General features: G+C 34.3%; 1 protein-coding gene across 3 annotated transcripts; it reads right to left on the bottom strand.

Annotated features, from left to right (window-relative positions):
• Window positions 1–1246: 1246 nt before the first annotated feature.
• Window positions 1247–23032, bottom strand: LOC106114522 (lipid phosphate phosphohydrolase 2-like). Of its 3 annotated transcripts, none has more exons than XM_013307766.1 (7): window positions 22688–23032; window positions 10845–10947; window positions 5301–5455; window positions 4442–4656; window positions 3092–3218; window positions 2467–2649; window positions 1247–1859 (listed from the first exon to the last, which is right to left on the bottom strand). In XM_013307766.1, exons 1-7 carry the CDS (start codon window positions 22784–22786, stop codon window positions 1734–1736), a joined length of 1008 nt encoding a protein of 335 aa, XP_013163220.1. In that variant the 5' UTR covers window positions 22787–23032; the 3' UTR covers window positions 1247–1733. The 3 variants fall into 3 exon arrangements, with proteins under 3 accessions (XP_013163220.1, XP_013163221.1, XP_013163222.1); XM_013307767.1 differs by lacking the exon at window positions 22688–23032 and adding an exon at window positions 16191–16326; XM_013307768.1 differs by lacking the exon at window positions 22688–23032 and adding an exon at window positions 14572–14628.
• Between the last annotated feature and the right edge of the window lie 2887 nt (window positions 23033–25919).

Below are 25919 nucleotides of genomic sequence, written 5' to 3'. Positions count from 1 at the left end.
TGCGGTACAAAAGCGTTGCATCACACGAGAATCGATCCCTGAACATCCTTATTTCGGTAATCACATATAATGGGCCAACGAGTGCGCGTTGGGCAATAACCACAGATTATGTTCTATTACTAGCGCGTCTAAGGGCCTTTAAACTACGATTGATCTAGTATCTTTTGTTATATTATGATTGATATATCTTCAATCATCTTATTATGTAATAGTGTTAATTTATAATTCAAAAAACTTAAAAAGTCGACTGTCTATGACACTCCAGAGGGTATAGATAAATTGCATTCAATCCTAAGCGAAAACAAACTTCAAAATTGTATGGAACTGACGCGCGACAATCACGTGACTTCGCGAAAGTTCCATACATTATTGAAGTTCGTTACGGAATCGCTTCGAAGCGAAAGTACTTTGTCTATCCGTGAAGGGAAGAATTCGAATAACATTTTACTTGTCAAAATCAGTTCAGTCGTTTAGGCTTTAAGCTGTCACAATGGATTTTTACATGCAAACCCTTAAAAAATATTGACCTTATCTGTTGGTTAAAAAAATACGTTTTTATTAAAAAATCTTACTAAAATTATAAATGCGAATGTTTGAATGGATGGATGGATAGATGTTTGCTTCGCTATCGATATATAAATTAGGCATATATGTAAAAAAACACAAAGGCTACTAATTAATTTTATTACGAGCAGACGGAGTTGCGGGCGACCGCTAATTTACGTATAAAATCTTTGGATCTTGTATTAAAAATGCAACATTATATATATTTTTTGTTTATTGTTTCAATAATTGTTTACAAAAATATACAATTAACAAGATATATTTACATATTATTTACTTATTTACAACTTACGTATATAATACTGTTTATAACTAAAATGTCTTCTTAAAATTGTCGTAAAAATAATTAACAATGTATTAATATTTTACAACAAATTCATAAACACTAAGACCCTTAGTATGCAAAGCTACGTAAATCTTCTTAACTCTTCTTAAACGAGGCTTAGGCTATGTACCATCTGGTGAAGCTGTAAACGCCTCCTCAAGGCAAGCAATGGCAATTCAGTTACAAATAAAATATAAAACATAAAAATTCTTAACTCAGCGATTTTAGTCGCCGAGTGACTTACGCAATACAACGACATAAAGGTTCGTACACATTCGTCGCCGACGTTTTGCTTTCGTCGCCAAAGCCTGGCTCATTGTGTTTGTAAAACGTGAAAAACGTAGCTTTAATTTTTTAATTATTTAGTTACTATCCCTGTACTGGCTGAATAGACAACTCGCGTCGACGATTCGATTTTAAACGGAGCGCGTGCAACCCAAATATACAATATTAATTTCGAAGATTTACGCTCCCTTGTGTACGAAGGGCCTTAAGATACGACATATTTTTTCCATAAATTTGATAATGATTTTGTCTTGAACTCCTATCGTTGTCTCTTTCACTCTCGTTGATGGAAGAGAGATAACAATATTTTTACAAGTATCACTGCAAATACCACAGGTTATATTAAAGTGAAAACTTTTTTGCAGTCTGTACAAAGCTCTGTCATTGTCCACTTGTATTACTAAATATAACAGTAATAAATATACTTTAATTAGGCATTTAATTATTAGCTACATCCATATGTCTAATGTCGTTTAATCATGAAATTGCATTTCCTCATAAATATTATTACATCTAGTAATTGATACTAAGTTCCAAGTTATCTTTAAGTAACCTAAGTTTAAGTAAGAGGTCCCTGCAGCCTGGTGTCGTATATAGAAGTTCTGTTGGACTGTACTGGTGTTACGATCCTTTTCTCCCTTTTCTGTTCTTTTAAGTTAGAAAAGTTTTTGCAAAGGACTAGTACCTGTAGAAAGATAAAGAAATTGTTATCGTTTTATCATGTCACGATGCTTAATTATAAAATTATTTATTTTACTTAAGCTGTTGCCCGCGACTTCGTCCGCGTATAATAAAAACGGCTATATATTTACAACTAGACGGCAAACGGTACACAGACAACTTTATTTTACTAACTAAACCCATCTATGTTCTTAATTTGAAGGGCTATGACGTCACAAATGACGCAAATACAGGTATATTCTTACATCGAATATTTGGATGGATGGATGTTTGAAGCTATCTCCAGAATGTCTACATGTATTTTGGAATAGATCTAAAGCATAGTCTGGAAGAACATATTACTAATTAAGTTTTTTACTCCGCGCAGAGGGGGTCGCGGGCGACAGCTAGTTTATCATAGTGTACTTAACACGTATCATGCCACAACGATTTCTCACTATAAAATTAAACTAGTTGATGAATATATATTATAATATATATTATGTTAGTAATTAATATCAGAGGGAAATTTCTATGAGTAAAAATTTTTGCCCACTGTGCAGACAACTCGGTAGTGATTGTGTTAAGCTTTACTATAACTACGACATTAAGGTTCTATTTCTTGTACTCACAGTATAAAATACACATATAGCTCCAATTACAGCGCCAGTTAGGACATCCCACCAATGATGTCTACGATCAGTGATCCTGGTGAGAGAGCAGACAGCGGCGTATGTGAGGCACACCAGTTGAAGCACAGGCACAGCAAGGACACTACGGTGTCTCCAATCGAACGCACGTTGTTGTAAGTACCACTGAAGACAGAGGAAAATAATCTTTAATACTTCAAACTTTATTCTTGTTTAATTATGTATTACTGCATCGTATATTTCGAAGTTATTGAATCTTTTAATTTTAATCGAATGATTCCAGCCAGTTTTATTCGGAAGAACTAGAAAGAAGTGAGTTTCTTCTAAACATCACATGATTTCTGAGACCCGAACTGAGCACTTCTGACTAATTCAGCACTGAGCTCATAAGAGTGCCAATAGCCTAATGGTTAATGGTACGGATTTCCGATCATGTGGCCAAGAGTTCGAATCCCACCATTCGACTATTGTAAACCATATTCTATCACAAGCCTAGAGCTTACTAGGAATGGTACAAGAAATATTAGTAAGTTAACAAGAATCCTATAATATTTTAAAAAATCCTATTGGCTGGGCATCTTTAACTGGTTAGGCTTGAGTTATTTACCGCTATAAACAGTCCACAGTAGACGGAGAGCGAGGTGTGTCCTGAAGGGAAGCTGTGGTAGGAATCCATCTGATACCACGCAGAATATCTGGTCGATGTACACTCAAATGTGCTCACGTATTCTGACCTGAAAAACACAATAAAAATGAATATTTTTATTACCCACAACTATTACTAAACGGACTATTTATAAAGTTAATTGTTGGTTAAGTTCTTATTCGTCGAAAAGATTTTTTTTTCATTTATAATCGTCGTGTAGAGTCGACACATTATGTCATAATGCAGTTTAGAAAGAAAGCGCGAAACATATCTCTATATCTATCGCTCATTTTGTGCGTTCTACTTTTAAACTTTTCAAGGTCAAACTGTTTCGACCGATATGTTTTCTTTTGTACTAAGTACTCTTAATACATTCCTATCGATGCTCATATCTGAATTCGCATGTTTTTATGCAAACTATTTAATTTTTTTTTAATTGAATAAAGCAAAAATAGTTAAATAATTACAAGGCAACGTTCATTGAATATTATGGAATTGCAAAGTGACTTTTGTTTGTCATGTTATTTATGAAAAAAAAATGTGGATGGAAAACTACTGGGATTTGAAACAATCAAACCACAGATCCATGATCTAATAACAAACAATTATATTAATAATTATTAATAACGTAATAAATATTATTCATTATTTAAATTACGCGAGCATAAAATAATAAGTAACCGAATTCAAATCGATTATGTAATCGAATACATGTTTTAAACCAATCGATGCAATCGTTAAAATATTATCGTTTGGTATCGATTAATTGTTTTGAAATCCGATTCGAAATCGATACTTCTTAAGTCTCCACTTGACATAAAGTTTACCGAGAAATTTAAAACGACTTGAGTGTGAGAAAATGTTTCACTGTCATTATAATCGTTTACTTATGCCAAAACATACCGCTATCTCTCTTTTATCAAAGAGACCAAGGGAGAGAAAGAGAGAGAGGGCAATATAATGCCTTATTCAAGTTACATCAACCTAATAGATTTAGCTATCTGTTTGCTAGTCTATAATTGCTTTGGGCTGTACTATAAAATCAGACAATATTTAAAATAGATCTTGGCTTAATAATACGCCTACCTTTTTATGCTGTTACTAAAACTCGACGCGGACATTTGACAAATCATAGCGAAAACATTATGCGCAGACTTACAAAATATATAATGAAACACTTATATCGAAATGGTGATACATATTTAAGATAAAACATATGTTTTATTGCCCTTATCGTCCATAACATCCTTCACCGGCGTTCAAAAAGTTAAAACACGCATTTAACTAAGTGTTTAACAATATTTTACTTACCCATTACAAGTTTTGGCGGTATCAGGCTCACATATATCAAAGAAGGTCGGTCTAGGATTCCCCGTGATGCCTTTCATAACTTCAACAACTACAATATTAAAGACCAAGCCGTAAGCGTAGTTACGATACAGAAAGAGAGCTTGCTTTACTGAATGTTTCATCTTCTCACATATTTTTAGCTCTGAATCTAACAATATCAGCTCAGTTATCCATATCTGAAAAGAAAATAATTATTCAATCCTTAGTTTTTTTACTATAGATGTCAGGTAAACTTTTTTTTGCAAAAAATTGCCAGACAAAGATTATCGTAAAGTACCAGGACTTCATAAAAGTAGGAGAGATATTATCATTGTCTTCTTAAGATAAAGGTCTTTCGAATTTTATCCTTCCTGAAGCATTATAGTACTTTTTTATTTTTATATAATAAGGTGGCAAAAAAGTGAGCGGCCACCTAAAATCGCTGAAATAGCGAAGTGACCGTTGCCCATAGACATACGCAATTGCATATGCGTTGCCTACCTTTAATCGACGGAAGAGAGGATGCACAGAAAGAAAATATCTTCCCTTTCCAAGCATCCTCTTATCCGGAAAGTCCACTTCCACTTCCCATCATTTCCTTAAAATAAAAAAGGGTGGGAAGGGAAAGAGGACTAAATTAGGCCTCCGGGACGTAAAATTATAATAATTTGAATTAGTATTCAGGCTACATAAACATTACACATTAAATTCTCTATAAATTTAAGTATCGTAACGTAAAGTATTCAACCACAAAAGTCAGCGGCAAATTGGCGAAGATGAAATCGGCACAGAATACCATGGCTTATAGCCTATCCATAAATAATTGTTAGTAAAGACGCACCAGTATAAATGGAGACACGATGATAGATGTCACAATGACAGCTGCAGATACAGTGTCGCCTGTGAATTTGTAGCTGAGAGCTGGATCATTGCAGAAGAAACCGCTTTTATGCTGAGGGAATATACCCAGCTCTTGTAGTGGTGGAAGTATTAATACTGAAACAAAAAAAAATCATTTAAGATAAGTTCCATAGATATTAAAACTAATAGTCAAGTCCCTAAAAAAACTTTGATGCGTCTTATTTTTTCTTGTGCAGCAAAGCATTAGAACATGTTCCCGGTTTCAGTGTTTCCGAATTTCATAAAGCCGTAGTACCATTGTATTAAATCACATTATATAGGATTGTGGTCAAGCGCTAGAGATTTTTTTTTTAAAATAGTTATCGCCCGCGACACCGTCCGCGTGTAGTTAAAACTTAATTAACAGCCTATGTGTTTTCTCGGACTATATTCTATAACCATGCCACATTTCATCGAGATCCATGAAGCCGTTCCGATAATACCTTTTAACAAACTTCTACCAAACTTTCACATTTATAATATTAGTAAGATATAAAATCTTATAAAATGTGGATTATAATACTACAAGCTAAGTATCCAGTCTTCTCCAGTCCCCCTTGCTTCGGGATCGGGACAAAAGAACATTTCCGCGCCGTATTGGGCAACGCCCGGTCGTTAGTCAATTTGTTTCGCCATCGCCAACATCGTCCAAACCGGCACATCCGCGATCTGGTTAAGTTCAAAGTCAATGTCAGACTGCTGGCGGGGGAGGGACACGCGGGGCGCGAGGGAGGGGGAGTTACGAGACAATTGCATAAGTGGCGAGGAAGATCCATATCGCAAGGGACCTTTTACATTAACTAATTTGAATAAATAAATTTATTTTCCATGGTTACTATGGAAGCATTTAAGAAAAAATGTTTTATACTAGCTGCCGCCCGCTACTCCGTCCGCGCGGAATTAAAAAAAAACTTGAATTAGTAGCCTATGTGTTCTTCCAGACTATGTTCTATATTTGTGCCAAATTTCATCGAAATTTGATGAGACGTTCTGGAGAAACTTTCAAACAAATATCCATCATTTAAACATTCGCATTTATAATATTAAGTAAGATCTTAAATGTCCTATCCACAGTGTAAACAGTTCTTAAGGCTAACAAGTCAATCTTGACGTTCGTGATTGTTCGCCGTCCAGAAAATATCACTATATTTATGTTTAGTTTGTTGACCAAAATTATGTTGAGTTTAAAAAGTATATTATGTCGAGAGTTATTCAAAACTCACAGTCAGTTTATCTTCTCCAATTTAGCAATGACATTTTGATATTTTTTTAATGTAATAAACGTGTCCCGCGACTTCTAGCGTGCAGAATTAAAAAATCTACTAATTAATATGGCCTACATCACTCGGAGATAGTGTAACTTCACAACTGCGAAGGAAATTTTCAAATCTGTTCAGTATTTTAAAGCCTGATCAATATAAACAATCAAATCTTTCCTCTTTATAATCTAACTTCTTACTTATTTGCGAAAGTTTAAATAAATGGATGGATGATTTAGATGGTACCTTTAAAACGGGTTATTAGATCTTGATGAAATTTAACACAGACGTAGAACATAGTAGTAAAAACACATAGGTTAATGGAGTCGTAGGCAAGGGCTACTATTAGTGTAAACGTAATAACTACTGATTTTAGAATACTAAAGCAGCTTATTGATTCTAATACGTATTTTATTAAAAGAATAGGAACCTTCTCGAATGTTCCTTCGAGTAAAGTTGATCAAGAGTATAGTGGGGAAGCTCAGATCTATTCAATTACTATGATAATCGATCTTGATCCTAGGATTTGTTTACACAAACTTCGTGCGAAGATGTTAAAGCGGGCTCTACCACTGTTAAAATGATGAATGTAAACAAATGACTACCATTCTAAAGGAGTGTAGTTACACTTTAGAATCACAGGGAAAGGTAGGTAGTACGTATCCCTAGTCTCTTAGTAAAAAAACCTTGAATAATGTCTCATCTGGTCTGCGAGATATTGCGTGAACTTTCGTTCTTAATGTTCTTTAACTCTTCGTTTAGATTACTTGAATTATTTCACTAACAAAATAATACATCTAGTTGTAAACGTTGCTTTATTTATGACGTAACAGCTGAGCTCTCCTGTCATCCGGCGTGTTCACTTCCACGTTAGTAACCACGTGAACGCTACAACTTATTGCGTAACCCTTTTGAGCCAATCAACTGCAGATTTAACTGCAACTGATACACGGATAACTAACTGAGATTCATCTTTGTTTAGTAATATAGTTGTAGATATTATTGTCAACTCAAATACGTTTTCATTAAGGGATTCGAGTCACTAAGTTAAGAGAGCTCCTCCGGTGCCCCTATTACAGAACGGGGACTTTTTTAATACAATATTTTAAAATTATACTACTTATAACTACGGTGTACCGTTCTTCGTACAGTAAAGGAAAACATCGTGATGCAACCTGCACATATCGAAGAAGAAATTCAAAGATATTTGTGAAGTCAACCCCGCACTTGGCCAGCGTGGTTGACTATGGCCTAATCACCCTTAACTTAGGGTAGGATCCGAGCCCCTCGGTGGTGACGTATAGTGAGCTAATGATGATGAAGTGCTAATCAGGGCTTGTATTTTTAAGTAATTTTTACAAACGCACAGGCGGTCACCCGCGACTCCGACTTCGCGGAAATAAAAAAAAATAGTAGCCTATGTTTTTTTTTATAACAGAAGGGGGCAAACGAGCAGCGGGAACACCGAGGTGTTCAACGACGCCCATGGACATCAGCAATACCAGAGGAACCGTAGATGCGTTGCCAGCCTTTAAGATGGTGATAAGCTCGCATCTTGAAGGACCCTAAGTCGTAGCGGTTTTATTTTTCTATATGTTGTATGCCAAATATTACCAACAATCACATTTATAATATTAGTAAGATATAAAGTATCTTAGTGGTTTTTGATTACGTATTGCCATTTTTTTTCGATGTGTAAAAAAACTCGAGAGCACACTTGGAGGCAAGTTAACAAGTACGACCTTTTTCTAATCTGTTTTTTTTTGTGCTTACATTAAAAAAGACACAGTGTTTTAATCTTTTATAATAAGAGAGATATTTTTTTTTAATTTTGATACATTTTGCTTTGTTGGTAATTTTTTTTTTCGTAATAAAAAAAGTCGATGATAGTTCGTAAATTTATATTAGTTCGAATATCTTTTCTTCAACTTGCTTTGTAAATTATCAATGTGATTCAACAGAACAGTTTATTTTAAATTTTTAATGGTTTGTCGTTTTAGCAATTGAATAATGATCTTTGTACACTACGCAGTTGTATTCCAACGTTGGCCCAATACGTTGCACCAATGTGTGAACATTGGACCAACGTGTTTGCCATACGATCACAGATATTATTGTTTATCGTCTTTACAAACATATAACTTTCAGTGGTTAGCAAAAAACGTGTTAAAAAGTTATTAAAACAGTAGGATTTTAGTATTAATATAGTCAAATCTTAAAATAATAAATCTACTATAAAATGTCTTGGGAATACATATACTTTTTAAGCTTAAGTGTTCACATGGAAATAATTTTAAATCAAACTGTCTTGTAGTTTCTACTACTTGACAATAGATGGCGTTAGCTGTATTTTTGTAAATAAATTACGGATTTGAATAATTTATTCAAAAGTTATAACTTAAAGATACTTAATGATAGTTACAATTAAAAATCTATTTTTAAATTTATTTATATTTAAACAACTCATATTAAAAGTGACATTGTTCCTGTAATTAAATAATTTGAAAAATTCCGAGACCATTTTATGATGTAACATATTAGACCAAAAATAATTTGATAAATTCAAACAAATTTAACAGAATGAAATCCGTAAGCAATTAATTAGTTACTCTTTGTTAAGTAGAACATTTGTATAAAAGATCACGGAGAATATAGATTATTAAACCCTGATAACAAAATAAATGTAACTTATAATATTCAAAGGTAACATAGATCTGTATCTTAATATCTTCATTAATTTTCAAAATGAGATTCGTGCTACAGATTATATGTCACCGAAAAATTGTGTACTTCGTCGGTTTATAATCTTACTAGGCAAATAATTTAATGTAAGCATTTTCTTAAAATAATTTATAATTGACTTATCAAACGTATAATTTAAACAATAACATAATAATGCAACCTAAATATTAGTTCACAATTTGACGATTTACTTTTGTCACATTATAAACTATTAGAAAGAGCCATGTTATAGGAATAGTTGGATGTCAGTTTATAATTTCACAATTTGACTAAATTCACAAACGGTCGGTAACATAGCGATGGCCATATTTGATATTGGTTTGGATTATGATTAAGAACAAGGCGGTGTTTTTGAAAGATTTTTTTCTTCTTGTGCAATGAATGCTTAATAACTTTGGTTTAATTCGAAAAGTAAAAAAAAATCTTATTTATCTATCGTATATGTAGCCACATAATCTTAGTTCTTAATATAATTGCACCTCATTATAAAAATAAATGTTATATTTTGGAGTTTGACACATTTACCGCGGCGGTCGTTGACATGTTGTTTTTTTTATTATTTTTTTCTCTTCTAAAGCGCAGCAGCGATTGCGTGCATTCTGCCACATGTGATCGTATGGGGTCGAACACGTGTGCCCGCTTTTTTGTCAACTTTTAAAAAGTGAAAGGTGATAATCGAAGATGTACGGCCGAATATATCTTTTAAGTAACCTTTTTAGTTTATTTTTAATTTCAAACCAGATATTTTGTTTGTTAGCCATTAAATAAAAATTATTAAAAATAACAAAGCCTAGTGGAATATTATTTTAAAAATAGATGGCGTTAGTGTTGTTTTGTATGCATCGTAAAAAAAATCCCATCAGCTTGTGATGACTTGTTCATTCAGCTATTATAATCAAATTGATTTACTTTACATCTTTTGAATACTCAACTTTTAAAATATAGACCTTATACTAAAGTATTCAAGGTTTAAATTACCTTAAATAAATAATATAACTAATAACACCCATCCTATTACAAAGAAGATTAAACCTTCATCACATCGATGGATTTGCTTCCATTTTTGGTAGTCAATTTACTTTACAATTTTAGAAACTTTTAGTTTTTTTTTAATTAAAAAGTTTTAGGTTGCTCGTTGTATACGAACGTGTGACCATACTAAATTATTCAAACTTTCGTGAGACATTATACTAAACTGATATATAAACACGGCTAAACACTCACGTGTAATAATACCAGTCCGCGAAATAATACCAGTGCCACTCATCCTGATGAAGGGCCCCCGATGGGCTCGAAACTAGTCGGTGCCGCCACCGGACGTATACACGTGAGTGTTTAGCCGTGTTTATATATCAGTTTAGTGTGACCATACATTTAAAAAAATAAGACAAGTCAAAAAACCGACGAGGACGCATACCTAGATATATGATCGTCTCTGCCTACCCTTCTGGGTCACGGACGTGAATTATGTTGTTCTTACTTACCTAGTAGTAACAAAGGCAGGTCTATCCCTAGACGCCACCAGATGCTATGCCGTTTACCGCTCGCATGGCTGTGCAGCAGTTGCGACTCAATGTCGCCGCGTCTCTGAAAAAAAACACAATTATTTATAAGTTCTATAAAAGAGACCAAAAAAATCGAAGTTGATTATTTCTTTTTTTTATATTGGAGAGACCTCTCTTCTCTAATAAACTTACTAATATTATAAAAGTTTGGATGGTTGCTTTTTAGAAAATGTTCGCAGAACGGTCTAACGGATCTCGATGAATTTTGACGTAGTCTGAAGATTGTCTGTCTGATTGTCATAGAACATTGTCTGGAAGAACACATAGGATACTATTTTTTTTTATTAATCAGCTCGAACTAAGATGCAGACGATAGCTAGATTATTAACAAGAATAGGAATAGCAATAGTCCATTGTGCCATCTCTAATTCAACAAAACATGATAAAAAAAAACTGTAGGTACAGGTAGAAACAGTAATGCTTATAAAAACGTAAGTATGACATAAATTGATAATATTTCATGTTGTAACAACTTTCATAGGGTTTTCTAACTTTATTATGAAGCAATGAAACTTCGCTCGTTAACTCTATTGATCGAGGCTCAGCCTCAAGGTCACGGTGACCTTGCCTCCTGCCCTTCACTGTGACCTTTACTCGCGCCGCCTAAATCTTCAAGGACCGTTGACCCTTGAAACTAGAATTACCTAATACGAATAGAAAACGAGGACAATATTATTGTGAGCAATGCTCAAATAACCATATGAAAATAATTAGATTTTTCTTTTTAAAACAAACAACGAAGTGTCTGGCAGGCAATATTTTTTACACGAATTTCACAAGTCTAAATACACTGCAAAAATATGTAAAGCAAATAATATGTAACGATCGCCCGCATTACCGTCTGTACGGTAAAAAAAACTGGCTTATAACAAACAAACATCCATTTAAACTTTCGCATTTATAATATTAGTAAGATTTATATATCCTACGAAACATGAAAGTCAATTGTCATTTTTTTCTGGAAAAAAAATTGAATGTTGGTCACCCTACGTCTATGTTTATTTAGTAAATTTTATTCGAAATAAAATTGAATTTGAATTATGAACGTTATTTTTTTTTCTTAAAAAGATTATAACACGAATAACGTTAAATGCGAATGTTTGGATGGATGGATGTTTGTTAGAAGGTACCTTCTAACAAACATCTCCGAAACGGCTCTACCAGTCTTAATGAAATGTAGAAAATAGTCTGGAAGAATACATAGGTTATTTATTAAGGTTGTTTTTAACTCCAGACCGACGGAGTCGCCAGCGACAACTAGTATTAGATAAAAATAATTGGTATAACACTATTAGAATATTGCCTTTAGCGTTTTCTCTTCCTCATGCGATTGTCCGAAGCTATTTGTCATAAAACAATTAGATAGATTTATTTCATAAGATAAGAAGACCACACGCGTTTATGTAATTGCTACGTTCGATTTAATTTATTATCTACCAGCTGTAGCACGCGACTCTGTCCGCGCGGCATAAAAAAAAATTAGACATTATTTGTTAAAATCATTTGGCGCGAATGGCGTACTTTCATTACAATGTCAAGTGTCGGAATGATTAGTGAGGGGACATAAACGTTGATATTTTAGTAAGGCTAGTGTTGCGCATAGGCACAGTGTCGGAGTCTACCTATCACTAGTAACCTATGTGTTCTTCCAGACTATGTTCTACATCTATGCCAAATTTCAGCGACATCCAAGCATTCTGGAAACATCTACAGTTAACTGTAGTACATTAAGTTTTTAATTCCGCGCGAACGGAGTCGCGGGTGACAGCTAGTTATAACCCATAATAATTTAGGGGGAAAAAACGCAACTCTTATACCCACTTTGTTGTCCGTCCGTCTGACTGTCGATACCCTTTTTCTCAAAAACGCGTAAAGGTATCAAGCTGGAATTTATTTTTTAATGTCTAATCTTTTGATGATGAGCGTCGGTGGCTCAGGGGTTAAGCACTTGACTTGCAATCTGCAGGTACTGGGTTCGAATCCCGCCATGTACCAATGTGTTTTTCGAGTTTTCAATTTACATATGTACATTTATCCGACGTTCTTACGGTGAAGGAAAACATCGTGATGCAAACAGCACATATCTACGAATAAATTTAAAGATATGCGTGAAGTCAACCAACCCGCATTGGGCCAGCGTAGTTGACTATGGCCTAATCAACCTTAACTTAGGGTAGGCTCCGAGCCCCTCGATGGGGACGTATAGTGAGCTGATGATGATGAATCTTTTGATGTAACACTAATATGGAATAGTACGAGTTTGTAAAGCTAAGTGACGCAGTTACTACAATTTACTACGAATTATGAACAATTATGACGTAAAATGAATCACATTTGTAAGTACAGTTGTACTACGCGATATAGGTTATATTATATTCCAAGAAATGTAGTATAAATACTACGAAAACACGACAAAGTTGGTTAGTAAAATCCTTTGAGGATAGCCCTATTAGATATTTTACAAATGTTACATTTTTTATATAAAGCAAGGATGAAGAGATTTTTTATGAAGGAAAGTCAAAATATATTTTTATAAGAGAAGGGGGCAAACGAGCGTCGGGAACACCGAGGTGATCAACGACACCCATTGACATCTGCAACACCAGAGGAACTGTAGATGCGTTGCCGGCCTTTAAGGAAATGGTATGCTCGCTTCTTGAAGGTTCCTAAGTCGTATTGGTATATGTTTGAACATTTCGCAATACTTAAACCTTATAGGAAAGTGATATCCAATCTAATAAAAATCTCACTAAAAATAAACGCGTAAGTTTTGATTTTTAGGTCCTTTGTTCTATCTCCAAAACGGCTTCACTAAAATTTAGCATATATGTAGAATATTCTGATAGAACACATAGATACCCAAGTTTATTTAAATTCTACGCGAATTAAGTCGCGGGCAAAACCTAGTCTTACATAAGACATCGTTTAAACGACGTGTTCAAGGCGCTAGTCGTCGATTGTTTAAACCGATTTAAAATGATAAATAACAATTAGGATTACTAGAAGTACGTCTACTGGAAAGGCTTCAGAAAATATGCAAATCCTCAATGATTGCCCGCAAGGTAATCGACTAAGTTATGTTAAACCTAATCGAGAAAACTAGGTCTATTGTAAACAAGTTAATTAAGAAATAAATATCACCATCAGCTCATTACACATCCCTACTGAGCTCGTGGCCTTTTTTAACGGGGGGAAATACCTTACGCATACCATCCTTGCAGGGACAAAGTTGGTTATGTCGGGCTCCACGGTGGTCGCCACCAGCGTTAACGTGGGGGGCAGGATCTGCGTACGGAACACAACCGTCACCTGAGCTCGGAGCCTACCATAAGTTCGGGGTTACTATGCCTTAGTCAATGCTAGCCTAGTGCGGGTTGACTACACATCGTTGAATTTCTTCACAAATATGTGCTGCATGTTATATGTTCCTTCACCGTAACAACATCAGATAAATGTACATATGTAGTTCGGAAATTGATTAGTCAATTAACGTGAATCTATGTTATTTTATTAAAACTTAAAACCTGTCGCACTGAGTCTCGTTTTGTCCCTTAGTGTAGACTATAGTGGCACATTTCATTCGCGTTAAAGTTTACTAATAGGCAATTGTAAGAAATTAACAATACATTTGTTCTAAGAAACATACCCCGACAGCGCCATACGTCGTGTACTGCATCACAACACACGACACTTTTACATTGAATTTAAAATAAAAATGATGTACGAAAATCAATTCGCAATCTATATGTTTAATGATAAAATATATCTTATCTTATTTCAATATTAAGTTGATATATTACTCATATACTACTTTATTTAGAAATCGTAGTTACTCATATATATACATAGGGATCAGATATATGTCGACACAAACACGGGGCGAACCCGTGATTTTTTTTACGTTTGATAAGCCAGCGCTTGACCACGATCCCACCTGGTGTTAGTGGAGATTTGATCGAGAAATGATACGCGCTAGCTTTAGTAAGTCCCTATTCACTCTACTTATGTATGTATGTACCATTTATGGACCGTACTCATTGATTAATCTGAAGATTCTTTTTTTTATATCAAAAGGTGGCAAACGAGCGAGCGGCCACCTGAAATCCCTGAAATAGCGAAGTGACCGTTGCCCATAGACATACGCAATTGCATATGCGTTGCCTACCTTTAATCGACGGAGGAGAGGATGCACAGAAAGAAAAAATATTTTCCCTTCCCATGCATCCTCTCATCCGGAAAGTCCACTTTCACTTCCCATCCTTTCCTTATAAGAAAAAGTGTGGGAAGGAAAAGAGGACTAAATTAGGCCTCCGGGACGCACACTCATCAGACGAAACGCAGAATTGCTTCCACTTCACGCCTGTCTTCTGTGTGGTCGTGGTATTTCACCGGGCGAGCCGGGGCAATTCGGGCGAAGATGTTAAAGCGGGCTCTACCACTGTTAACTTGTTAGTTAAGATTGTTGACTGTTAGTTGTTAGTTACGATCATAAAAATACAGGATAAAAGTACTGATTTGGGGTAAAATCTAATGATAAAACCCACTATGACGTTTATATTAATTTTATGTATTTCAGTTTTGCGGTTAACACCTGGATATTCGTAATAAATTGTCTGAGTAATCTTACAATGACCCAATTGACCTGATCTATGAATTCTATTATATTGTGAATCATTGGGAAAACTATCTCTCTTAACTTAGTTATTCAGGTCAAAATAACCACAATAATCAATGGTGTAGCCAAGGAATGCGGGTAGAAGCTATTTCATCATCATCAGCTCACTGTACGTCCCCACCGAGGGGCACGGAGCCTACCCTAAGTTAGGGTGATTAGGCCATAGCCGACCACGCTGGCCAAGTGCGGGTTGGTTGACTTCGCACATATCTTTGAATTTCTTCTCAGATATGTGCAGGTTGCATCACGATGTTTTCCTTCACCGTAAGAACGTCGGATAAATGCACATATGTAAATCGGACATCGAAAAAACACATTGGTACATGGCGGGATTCGAACCCAGGATCCGCAGATTCCAAGATAAGTGCTTGACCCCTAAGCCACCTGCACATATCTGAGAAGAAATTCAAAGATATGTGTGAAGTCAACCAACCCGCACTTGGTTGACTATGGCTTAATCACCCTTAACTTAGGGTAGGCTCCGAGCCCCTCGGTGGGGATGTATAGTGAGCTGATGATGAAGATCAGATAATCTAATAAGCTCTGAAATAACCTAAACATATTTTTAAAAAGTAAATTAAAAAAAATACCTGAACACGCATTGAAGCCATTCTCCTAAACGTCTCCAAACTATTACGTATTGCTGTTGTTTGTACCATTTCACTAACGAAACTATGAATAACACAAAAAAAAACACTTTTCAAAAATAAAATCCGTCAATCCCGTTCAAAGAGTTGTCAAACAATGAATATATTATGTTTTTCTAACAGTTTATAATATTATTAAGGAAAACCCCAATCCCTTATGTATTTACGTCAACAAACGAATCATTTATGTGTCAAATGCAATGTAAAATAGATTTTGTAGCTATACATTTAGAGTCTATATTTACGTTAAGGGTATACACATAGCATTGGTACTGTTGCTCTAAGTGTACGTGATATAAGAAATATGTAAAATCTTACTAAAATTATAAATGCGAATGTTTAGATGGATGTTTGTTTAAACGTATCTCCGAAACGGCTGAACGGATCTTGATGAAATTTGGCATAGATGAAGAACATAGTCTGGAACAATAAATAGGCTACTTACAAAGTTTTTTTTCTAATTCCACGCGGATACAGTCGCGGGGGACATCTAGTCTTTTATATTGTAACAAACGCCTTAAATCTACAAAAGAAAATTCCTTCCTGCATTTTTCTATTAATATTAATATAACCAAAATCCATTTAAAATATATCGTCATCCCTGTCTTGAAATTGCCAGTATCTTTGATAAAACAGAGATAATAATATGTTTTAAGCAGCGATTTTGGTATTAAAAACCCACGAGAAAAATTATCAATTAAAAAAAACTGCTTCTAGTTTCTAAAACTATATTTTAAATTAAAATACTAATAAACATTTCATCAGACAATTGTCAACTACACGAGGTTGAAAGTGAGTTAATATTTAAGAGCCACAGAGTAATAAATATAAAATGATCAATTGCAATAAATCGCCTTACAGCCGCCTCTAGCCATCACAAAGGAGCAAAGGCTATCTTCTTATATCCTTTCTCATATCACGTCACTACAATCAATGTAGGTAATTTATTCCATACATTTCTCTGATATTACTACTGCTTGGAGTAAGCATGCTAAACTTTGCAAATTATTAGACTGACAATGCTAAATATAGATAAATATTAATATATATTCTGTCTATTTTAAGCGTCAATCTTACTAATATTATAAATGAGAAAGTTTAGGTGAATGTATGGATGAATGTCTGAACGTATCTCCAGAACGGATCAATAGATCTCTATGAAATTTGACACTCATTTAGAACAGTCTGGAAGAACACATAGGCTACGACGAAGTCGCGGTGACAGCAAGACGAAAAATAAGCGCCAAAGCCAACTTGTGTACAGACATCCCATCACGTTGTCATAGATTCAAATCATTCAACTATTAAAAATATATATTATAAAAAATATAAAAATGTCATCATTGTACTTTGTCCATCTTGCATAAAGCTTTCCTGCAACTGGCGCGCAATAATTCAAGATGGCGTCAGGATAATCTTGCGTCCAGTAATGCCGTATCGTACGATCACACCTCAAGCCAAAATAAATCACGCACTAACAGACAATTTCATTAAAATAGTATAAGATTTAGCTACGGTCATCATTAAATTATTATTATTTATCGGCTACGAAAAGGTTAACTGACTAGTCATATATTGTTAATCAACTTCCAAAAAGTTCTTAATTCATCTGTATATTTTTGAAAAACAAGAATCTGTCAGATTATGACAGTTGACCGCATAAACAAAAAAGAAGGGCCTAGTATTACTTTTAAACTTATTATGCTTTTATAAAATTTACGTTTATTTTTGGAAAGTAACCAAATTAGAAAAATAATCCAAACCCGGCAAGAAACTACAAGTAATAAGTGAGTTTAAAAACTGTAGTTTAATTAAAAAATTACATTGGAATAATTAAAAATATATTGTAATTAATTAGAAATATTTTATTGTAGAGTGCTATCGCCATTCTAAGAAAGCGTCACAATATCTCATTTTGTTCTGTTTATCAAATACGCGCCAACATTGTTATGTCTAACTTTGTTTTCATTTAAGCAACTGTCTTTGTTTTGTGCCACAGATAAAAAAAATATAGAAAACAGTTTAAACATAATAAGGTTAAATTTAAAATGAAATCAGCAAACGAGACAACTCAATGTTTATATTTAGGAGTACATGTAAAAAAGTGTCTTTTGAGGTTATAATTTAATCACCAAATATTCCATAGATGTGACATGAAAAAAAATTGCGTAGACCACAGAGTTACAAACAAACATCTTAATTTCTATAAATAGTGCTATAACAGTCCCTTTTGTTGTTAATTAATTATTGATAATAATGACGGACAAAGATTTACTGCTTTATAATTAAATTGATTGCACGAGTTACGACGCGGCGTGCGATGTTTATTGTCAATTGACACTTCAAATGTTTATTACATATTGTATTCTATTCGATACTAGATGGCGCTGTTAACAATGCGCAAGTTCAAATTGAGTTAATAAAAATTATATTTACCTTTTAAATAACTCTTAACATTAAATACAAACGAAACATGAAATTGTAAATTTTAAAGGTAATTTTTTTTAAGGACGGAGCAAAGGAACATTGATCTTTTTGATGTTTGTATTTTTGTGTAAATAATGATACAGCTGAGCTGACCTTGCCTTACTAGACTACTGATTAAATAATGACATTCTAAATTCGAATTTCGAGTGTTGTAGCACTACTGAGACATATATAGTTGTCTCTGTTTTTCCAAAGAGTATTAAAGGGATGACACTATGTGTCAATACAAGTCACAATCCACAATAATGTTCGTTAGGAGCATTAAAAAAAAACGGAACGTTTTTCTTAACACAACATTCTTATCAAAGAATGTTAACTACATGCTTGACGAAAGAGTTTTTATTATTGCTACTGATGTTTGAAAAACGTCAGACAAAATAAATATCTTATTGCTGCAATTAAGTCGTTAAGTGACCACTGAGGAATTCACTAAGTGTAAATCGAGCGTGATTTTTATTGCTAACCAGAAGTCACGTAATACTTAATAATATAGTCCGATAAACTTATTTGACCCGGTGAGAATAAATGAAACTAAATTACAGTGACTTTCTTGCTGCTGTTAGGTTTTAGATATTAGTTTCTATGCCTAAGTAAGTTTAATATATTTTCTAATAATTACGATAACAGCGCTTCTATTTGGGCCAGATAAATTTGACGTACTATAGCGGAGACAGGTTACCATAGAGCGTGACTCAACCGACTCGCAGATAGAACAATAATCAGTAAAGCAAATTTATGGTTCAATCTTCAAAGATAATTGAAATAAAATAAAAAAAAACATCTGTTTCGTAACCTATGTATTCATCCAGATTATGTTCTACATCTATGCCAAATTTCATCGAGATTCATGCAGCCGTTTTGGAGATACCTTCTAACAATATTTTTCTTTCTGTGCATCCTCTCCCCCGACGGTTAAAGGTAGGCAACGCATAGGCAATTGTTATGTTAGTTGTCTATGTGCAACAGACACTTGCGGCGAGCGGCCACCTTATGATATTAAAAAAAAACTTCTATTCATCCATTCATCTAAGATGTCGCAAAATTATAAATATAATATTAGTAATATATTAATAGTGGTTAACAGTGGTAAAGCCCGCTTTAACATCTTCGCACGAATTGGCCGGGCTCGCCCGGTGAAATACCATGACCACCAGAAGATAGGCGTGAATTGGAAGCAATTCCGCGTTTCGTCTGATGAGTGTGTGTCCCGGAGGCATAGTTTAGTCCTCTTTCTCTTCCCACCTTTCTTCTTATAAGGAAAGGATGGGAAGTGGAAGTGGACTTTCCGGATGAGGGGATGCATGGAAAGGGAATATATTTTCTTTCTGTCCATCCTCTCCTCCGTCGATTAAAGGTAGGCAACGTATATGCAATTGCGTATGTCTATGGGCAACGGTCACTTCGCTATTTCAGCGATTTCAGGTGGCCGCTCGTTCGCTTGCCACCTTATGATATAAAAAAAGCAATAGTTTTCAATTACCATTTATGGTTTGTTTGGTTTACTTAAATCCCAAGAGATAATTGCCGACTAGAAATTCTCGTTGACTCATGGTAAAGGAAAACCACTATTTTTTTATCAAATCATTTAGGAAAACTTTATATATAAATGTTTGAATTATTCATTCATAGTAAATTCCCTTATTTTATAGACTTAGTCATGATTTGGTAAAAAATACAGACAATATGACAAACTATTTTTTTTTAAATTGTAACACAGATTTTGTAGGATATCTTTTGCAACAAAGTGTTCAACTTAATGACCGTTTGTGTTTTAAATTAATCATTTTAAATGCAAATTTGTCATTAATTAAAATAATTATTGTAATTAGCTTCATTTAATTATTAAATTTCTTGAAAATTTTTCATCAATCGATTGAGTATTTTTTCTGATAAAAGACACCAATGTGTATTTCGATTTACATATGTACATTTATCCGACGTTCTTACGGTGAAGGAAAATATCGTGATGCAACCTGCACATATCTGAGAAGAAATTTAAAGATATGTGTGAAGTCAACCAACCCGCATTGGGCCAGCATGGTTGACTTTGGCCTAATCACCTTTAACTTAGGGTAGGCTCCGAGCCCCTCGGTGGGGACGTATAGTGAGCTGATGATGATGTCGTTTTGAGACAAATTAGTTTAAATTACTGTTTAAACGCTTTCCTTATACTTTCAAGGTTGTTTGGTGAAATCGTCGAATTCCAAAACATTGGAAAGAATGTGACTCATAACAGAATTCGAGAACATGATTATACAACAAAAATGGTAAAACATTTCACGAACAGTATCAAAATCTTGATAATAAAAAATGTTTATAGAATGGATTAAATCCTTCTTTATTTGCATTACCGTATCTAGTTACGTGTATGATTCATTACAAAGTATTATTGCGACAAAGTTCCATTATGAAATGTTCTGTTATTTGATTTGAGGTTATTTACAAAAAGTACTTATTAAGTACCTACTTGTGTGTTTTGTCGTTATTTACTCTTTGACAAAATAATATCGAGTCATAGAGTAAAAGTCTAAAAGACTGTTACTCTATGACGCTATCTCCTATATTCAGGGTCGATTGATTGTTACAAAGTAAGGCACTTCATATAGTTTTCTACAACAAGCACTCAAGCGCCTAATGTAGTAAAGACGGCCCTGGATTTTTATAAGAATATCTTACTAATATAACTGTGAATGTTTGGATGTATGGATGGATGGATCTTTGAAGAAAGAATCAAAACGGCTGCATGGATATCGCTGAAATTTGACACAGTTGTCAAAAAAAAACACATGGGCATAGTTACGTTTTTGTCGCGTTTAATTCCCCACGGACGATGTCACGGGTTACAGCTAGTAATAAAATATCGCAAACCAATATAGTATGCATCATAATAGAGATAGTGTTACATCCGACTAAAATAAACAGGAAATCAGTAATTACTATACAGACATGTTACTGATCGATTGTGAAATTAGTTATTTTACAATTTAACTTTTTCTTAATAATCAAATTGGAAACTATAAAAAATAGCGTGACGTGTTATCGGCAATTATTATTATACTCTAGCAACTGTCATTTTGAGTCTAAGATTGTAGATATCAGTTAAGTAAATATTGAGAAACTTTCTTCTTGATATGTTTATCATTCTGAATATTATTTGTTGTACTATAACACGTAATATCACAAATATGATCCTTGATGATGAAGCTGTTTTTGTAACATGTTTTATGATAGTGTATTTACAATCTTACTCTTACTAATATTATAAATGCGAATGTTTAGATGGATGTTTGTTCGAAGGTATCTCTATAACGACTGAACGGATCTTAATGAAATTTGGTATACATATAGAACATAGTCTGAAAGAACACATCGGCTGTTTTTTTTATTCACGCGCGGGCGGAGTCGCGGGCAACAGCTATTTACAAAATAAATGTAAAACTCTTGTACAATTTTTCAAGCACTGTAAATTTATTAATAGAACTATCTTACTAATATAAATACGAATGTTTGGATGTATGGATGGATGTTTGTTAGAAGTTATCTTCAGAACCGCTGCATAAATCTCGATGAAATTTAACACAGATGTAGAAAACAGTCTAGAAGAATACATAGGCTTTTGTTATGTTAGATTTACATACATATTTACTCGAAAAATCCGCAACGATTTAATAAATCTTATTAAAATTTGGCACAGATACACAACATAGTCTCGAGTGAACCTTTTTTTTTATTCTGCGCAGACGAAATCGCGGGCATATACTAGTACTCTTAAAAACTCAGAAGAATAAAAATTTATTATTATATATACATTTCAGTTTTGAATACAACATCAAACGGATATCTAAAAATACTTAAACCAATCGCGTAAAAAGGACAAGGACTCAAGGAAAATGTCTACATTCATCACTTAACAATCAGCGCCCCCTATACTAATAATAAACCAAACAACTCACCGTCTTATCCAATGATGTTTCAGATCCATTTACCGCAAACACTTCGGTACTTTCCGTAGGCGTTATCCTGTTAACATTGACACAATCCAACGCACCCATTTCGCATACAATCCTTAATAGATATTGCAGCAAAGAAATACACAGGATCCTAATGCGGATAGAATATGACTTTTAACGTGGTCTTCTTTCGAAAGCTTATATAGGGTACTTTGAACTGGAGTTAGTTCATTAGCCAGGATATCTTTTGTCTAACTGAAACGGTCGTCTGTGTGTGGTAGACGACGTCGCGTTGGTTGTTCTCCTCGCGATATTGTCAAGAGACTGACAAACGTGCGCGCACGCTCTCTTTGGTATTACGACTGACACGGATATAACACTGCTGGAAGTGCTTATCGTTTACTTGAACCGGTTTTATGTACAGTTGATAATTGGCGCTTCTTTTCTTACTTTTTGATTATTCTGTTTATATGTTAGTGACTGCATATTTTTTTTTATCGTAAATATACCTTGTAAATTTATTTAACTAATTGTCTGCTTATTTTATTACTTAGTTATGATGTATCTTTTTCTTTGTCTTTTAAGGTTGAACTAAAATTTAAATAATGTTGTCTCGCGCTCCACATATGTCTACCATGTTCAATGTCATAAAATAAATTGTCGTTTTAAAAATAAATTGTCTTGGCAAATATTAACAGTTAAACTACATTTAGTATGTATCAATCAACACTTAGTATGTATAGTAAATTTATATTGCTTTGAAGTAATGTGCCAATAATATTTATGAGTCACATCTAGAAAAGTTACATCGTTGTATCACAGGTGAGACTCGTGTGAGTCACACACGTGGTCCGCCGTGGGGAGGTGAGTACCACGTCTCTACAGTTATGTCAGTTTCGGGTCATGATACCATAAGACATAGATATTGAAATTCTTCCTTGAAGTACAACTAACTGTCGCCTGCGACTCCGTTAGCGCGGAATTTGATAAAAAATGTAGACTATGTGTTCTTCCAGACTATGTTCTACATCTATTACAAATTTCATCGAGATCCATTGAGCCGTTATGGAGATATCTTCTAACATACATGCGTACATCTAAAAATTCACATTTCTAATATTAGGAACATAGAGTGTATACATTAGTATAATATTTTAGAACGTTTTTGGTTTCAATCAATAGACCAACTTATATTTGGTTAAATTACTAGTTCGTATTTCCACTAGGGCGATTGATATGGAAAATTATAGTCGCGTAGTGGAAATATGTACTAAGATATGATGAAGTTAGTGCAACTTATTCTATATATAACGGTTATTTTAGATAAAACAATTATACGGAAGCTATGTAAAAACAATTGAATAACATCTCAGAATACTGCAAACAAGAAATGCTTCTAACCCTGAGTTCTCACTGTCGAAAGACATGAACAAAAACATACCTCATATTAAAAAATACAATAGGATTTTGTACAGGTGTTAACATGTGCCTCGCGAAGCGAGACAGGGAGAGGAGGAGTGCAGCGCCCCCTTTCATGGGGAAAAAAAGCAATACATATGAACTGCTTTGAAATACTAACGTACCTACGATTCCAAATACTCAAAATGGCTACTCAGTTTTTCATTAAGAAATTTGACTATATATTGATTACTATACCTTTGGAATAAAAAAAATAGTTCTCCCCCCTCCCTCCCCGTTTATCATTGACTGGCGAAGCCATTGTATACTTGGGAGTGGCAAAGCCAGTATCAAACCACGCGTATAAGATTTCGTTATCAAATAACTAAACAAAAACCGAGAATACTAGTATGTAGTAAGAGTGATATCTATAGTACTAAATAGTACATAATAGTAAATTTTATTTCGCTCATCGTTCATCAGCTCACTATACGTCCCCACCGAGGGGCTCGGAGCCTACTAAGTTAAGGGTGATTAGGCCATAGTCAACGTTGGCCAAGTGGTTGGCGTTGGCGGGTTGGTTGACTTCACACATCATTGAATTTCTTCTCAGATATATGCAGGTTGCATCACGATGTTTTCCTTCACCGTAACAACGTCGGATAAATGTACATATGTAAATTTTATTTACATTATTTTAATCTATAATAAATATTGCGGAAACGTAAAGGTGCGAGACATTTGTTAAACAATGTGCAATAAAAGATAAACATGTGTGAACCGCAATTGTTATAGGTTTTCAACAAACAGGACAGAAGAGACATTCCTCGGAATTACAAAATATATTAATTCTATATCAAAATGGCGGGAAACAACCTAACTGTCAGTGTCAAGAGATTTCTATCTACATCTGTTACAAAGGAGGTTGGACAAAGGAGAGAAAACTGATAAGGGATTTTTCCTTACTTCATCTTACTAATATTATAAATGTTGGGATGGATGTTTGTTTGAAGGTATCTCGGAAACGGCTCAACGGATCTTGATGAAATTTTGCACAGAGGTAGAACATAATATGGAAGAACACATAGGCTACTCATTAAAATTAATTTTATATACGCGCGGACGGAGTCGCGGACGACTGCTTGTTGAGAAATAAAACAGGAATTTGATTTGGGACCTCAGATATAAGAGTATTCGTTTGATGGACGTGCCATCTCAAGTAGGCAATTTTGAATGGGTTTTGAACCCATGAACAAAGTGAGATTCAGATTACTGATCCTATGGAGCATAAACAATAACATGCGAAGCGTTACGTGATCAGCTAACCTTGTGTTCGTTACTATATCCGCGCGGGGAATGACTAATTAAACTCATTGCATGTTAGCTTTATCTTGCATATTATGCTATACGGTTGCACCATCTACCGTCAAAACTAAGCCAAATACATGGTACATTCTCCTCTTGCCTTCCCATTCCTATCCTTTTTTCATAAATAAGAGTTTGGTAAGGGAGTGGACGTAAAAGAGAAATTTCCCCTTTCTGTTAGTCTTTCCCTCCGTCCATTAAAGGTATTTGCGACCTTAAAACTTAATGCATATGTAGGCAACGGTCACTTCCCTGTGTAAAGAAAATGATCTTACTTCTTACCATAATATTATAATTGGAAGAACACATAAATAAAAAACATAATAAGAAACCTTACTTAATCCTGCACGGACGGAGTCGCGGGCAACAGCTAGTTTGTCTACAAATCTAAAAAAAACCTGATATTAGCTTAGTTAAAGAAACAATTGCAAAAGAGCATTCCATTTTCATTTTTTTTTCATAATTATTCAAA

The sequence above is a fragment of the Papilio xuthus genome, unplaced genomic scaffold, assembly GCF_000836235.2.
Source record: "Papilio xuthus unplaced genomic scaffold, Pxut_1.1 DF828142.1, whole genome shotgun sequence".
NCBI classification, from domain to species: Eukaryota; Metazoa; Arthropoda; class Insecta; order Lepidoptera; family Papilionidae; genus Papilio; species Papilio xuthus.
Note: the sequence above shows the minus strand (reverse complement) of the source record. Positions and strands in the feature narration are given on the sequence as shown.

What these genes read in the sequence shown, in the direction of transcription:
- LOC106114522 (XM_013307766.1), bottom strand. Translation starts at nt 22,786, where the DNA reads ATGGGTGCGTTGGATTGTGTCAATGTTAACAGGATAACGCCTACGGAA. An exon ending in ACTGTGGACTGTTTATAGCG is followed by an intron (nt 2,650 to 3,091) that starts GTAAATAACTCA and finishes CTCTGTCTTCAG; the next exon opens with TGGTACTTACAACAACGTGC. An exon ending in CTATATGTGTATTTTATACT is followed by an intron (nt 1,860 to 2,466) that starts GTGAGTACAAGA and finishes ATCTTTCTACAG; the next exon opens with GTACTAGTCCTTTGCAAAAA.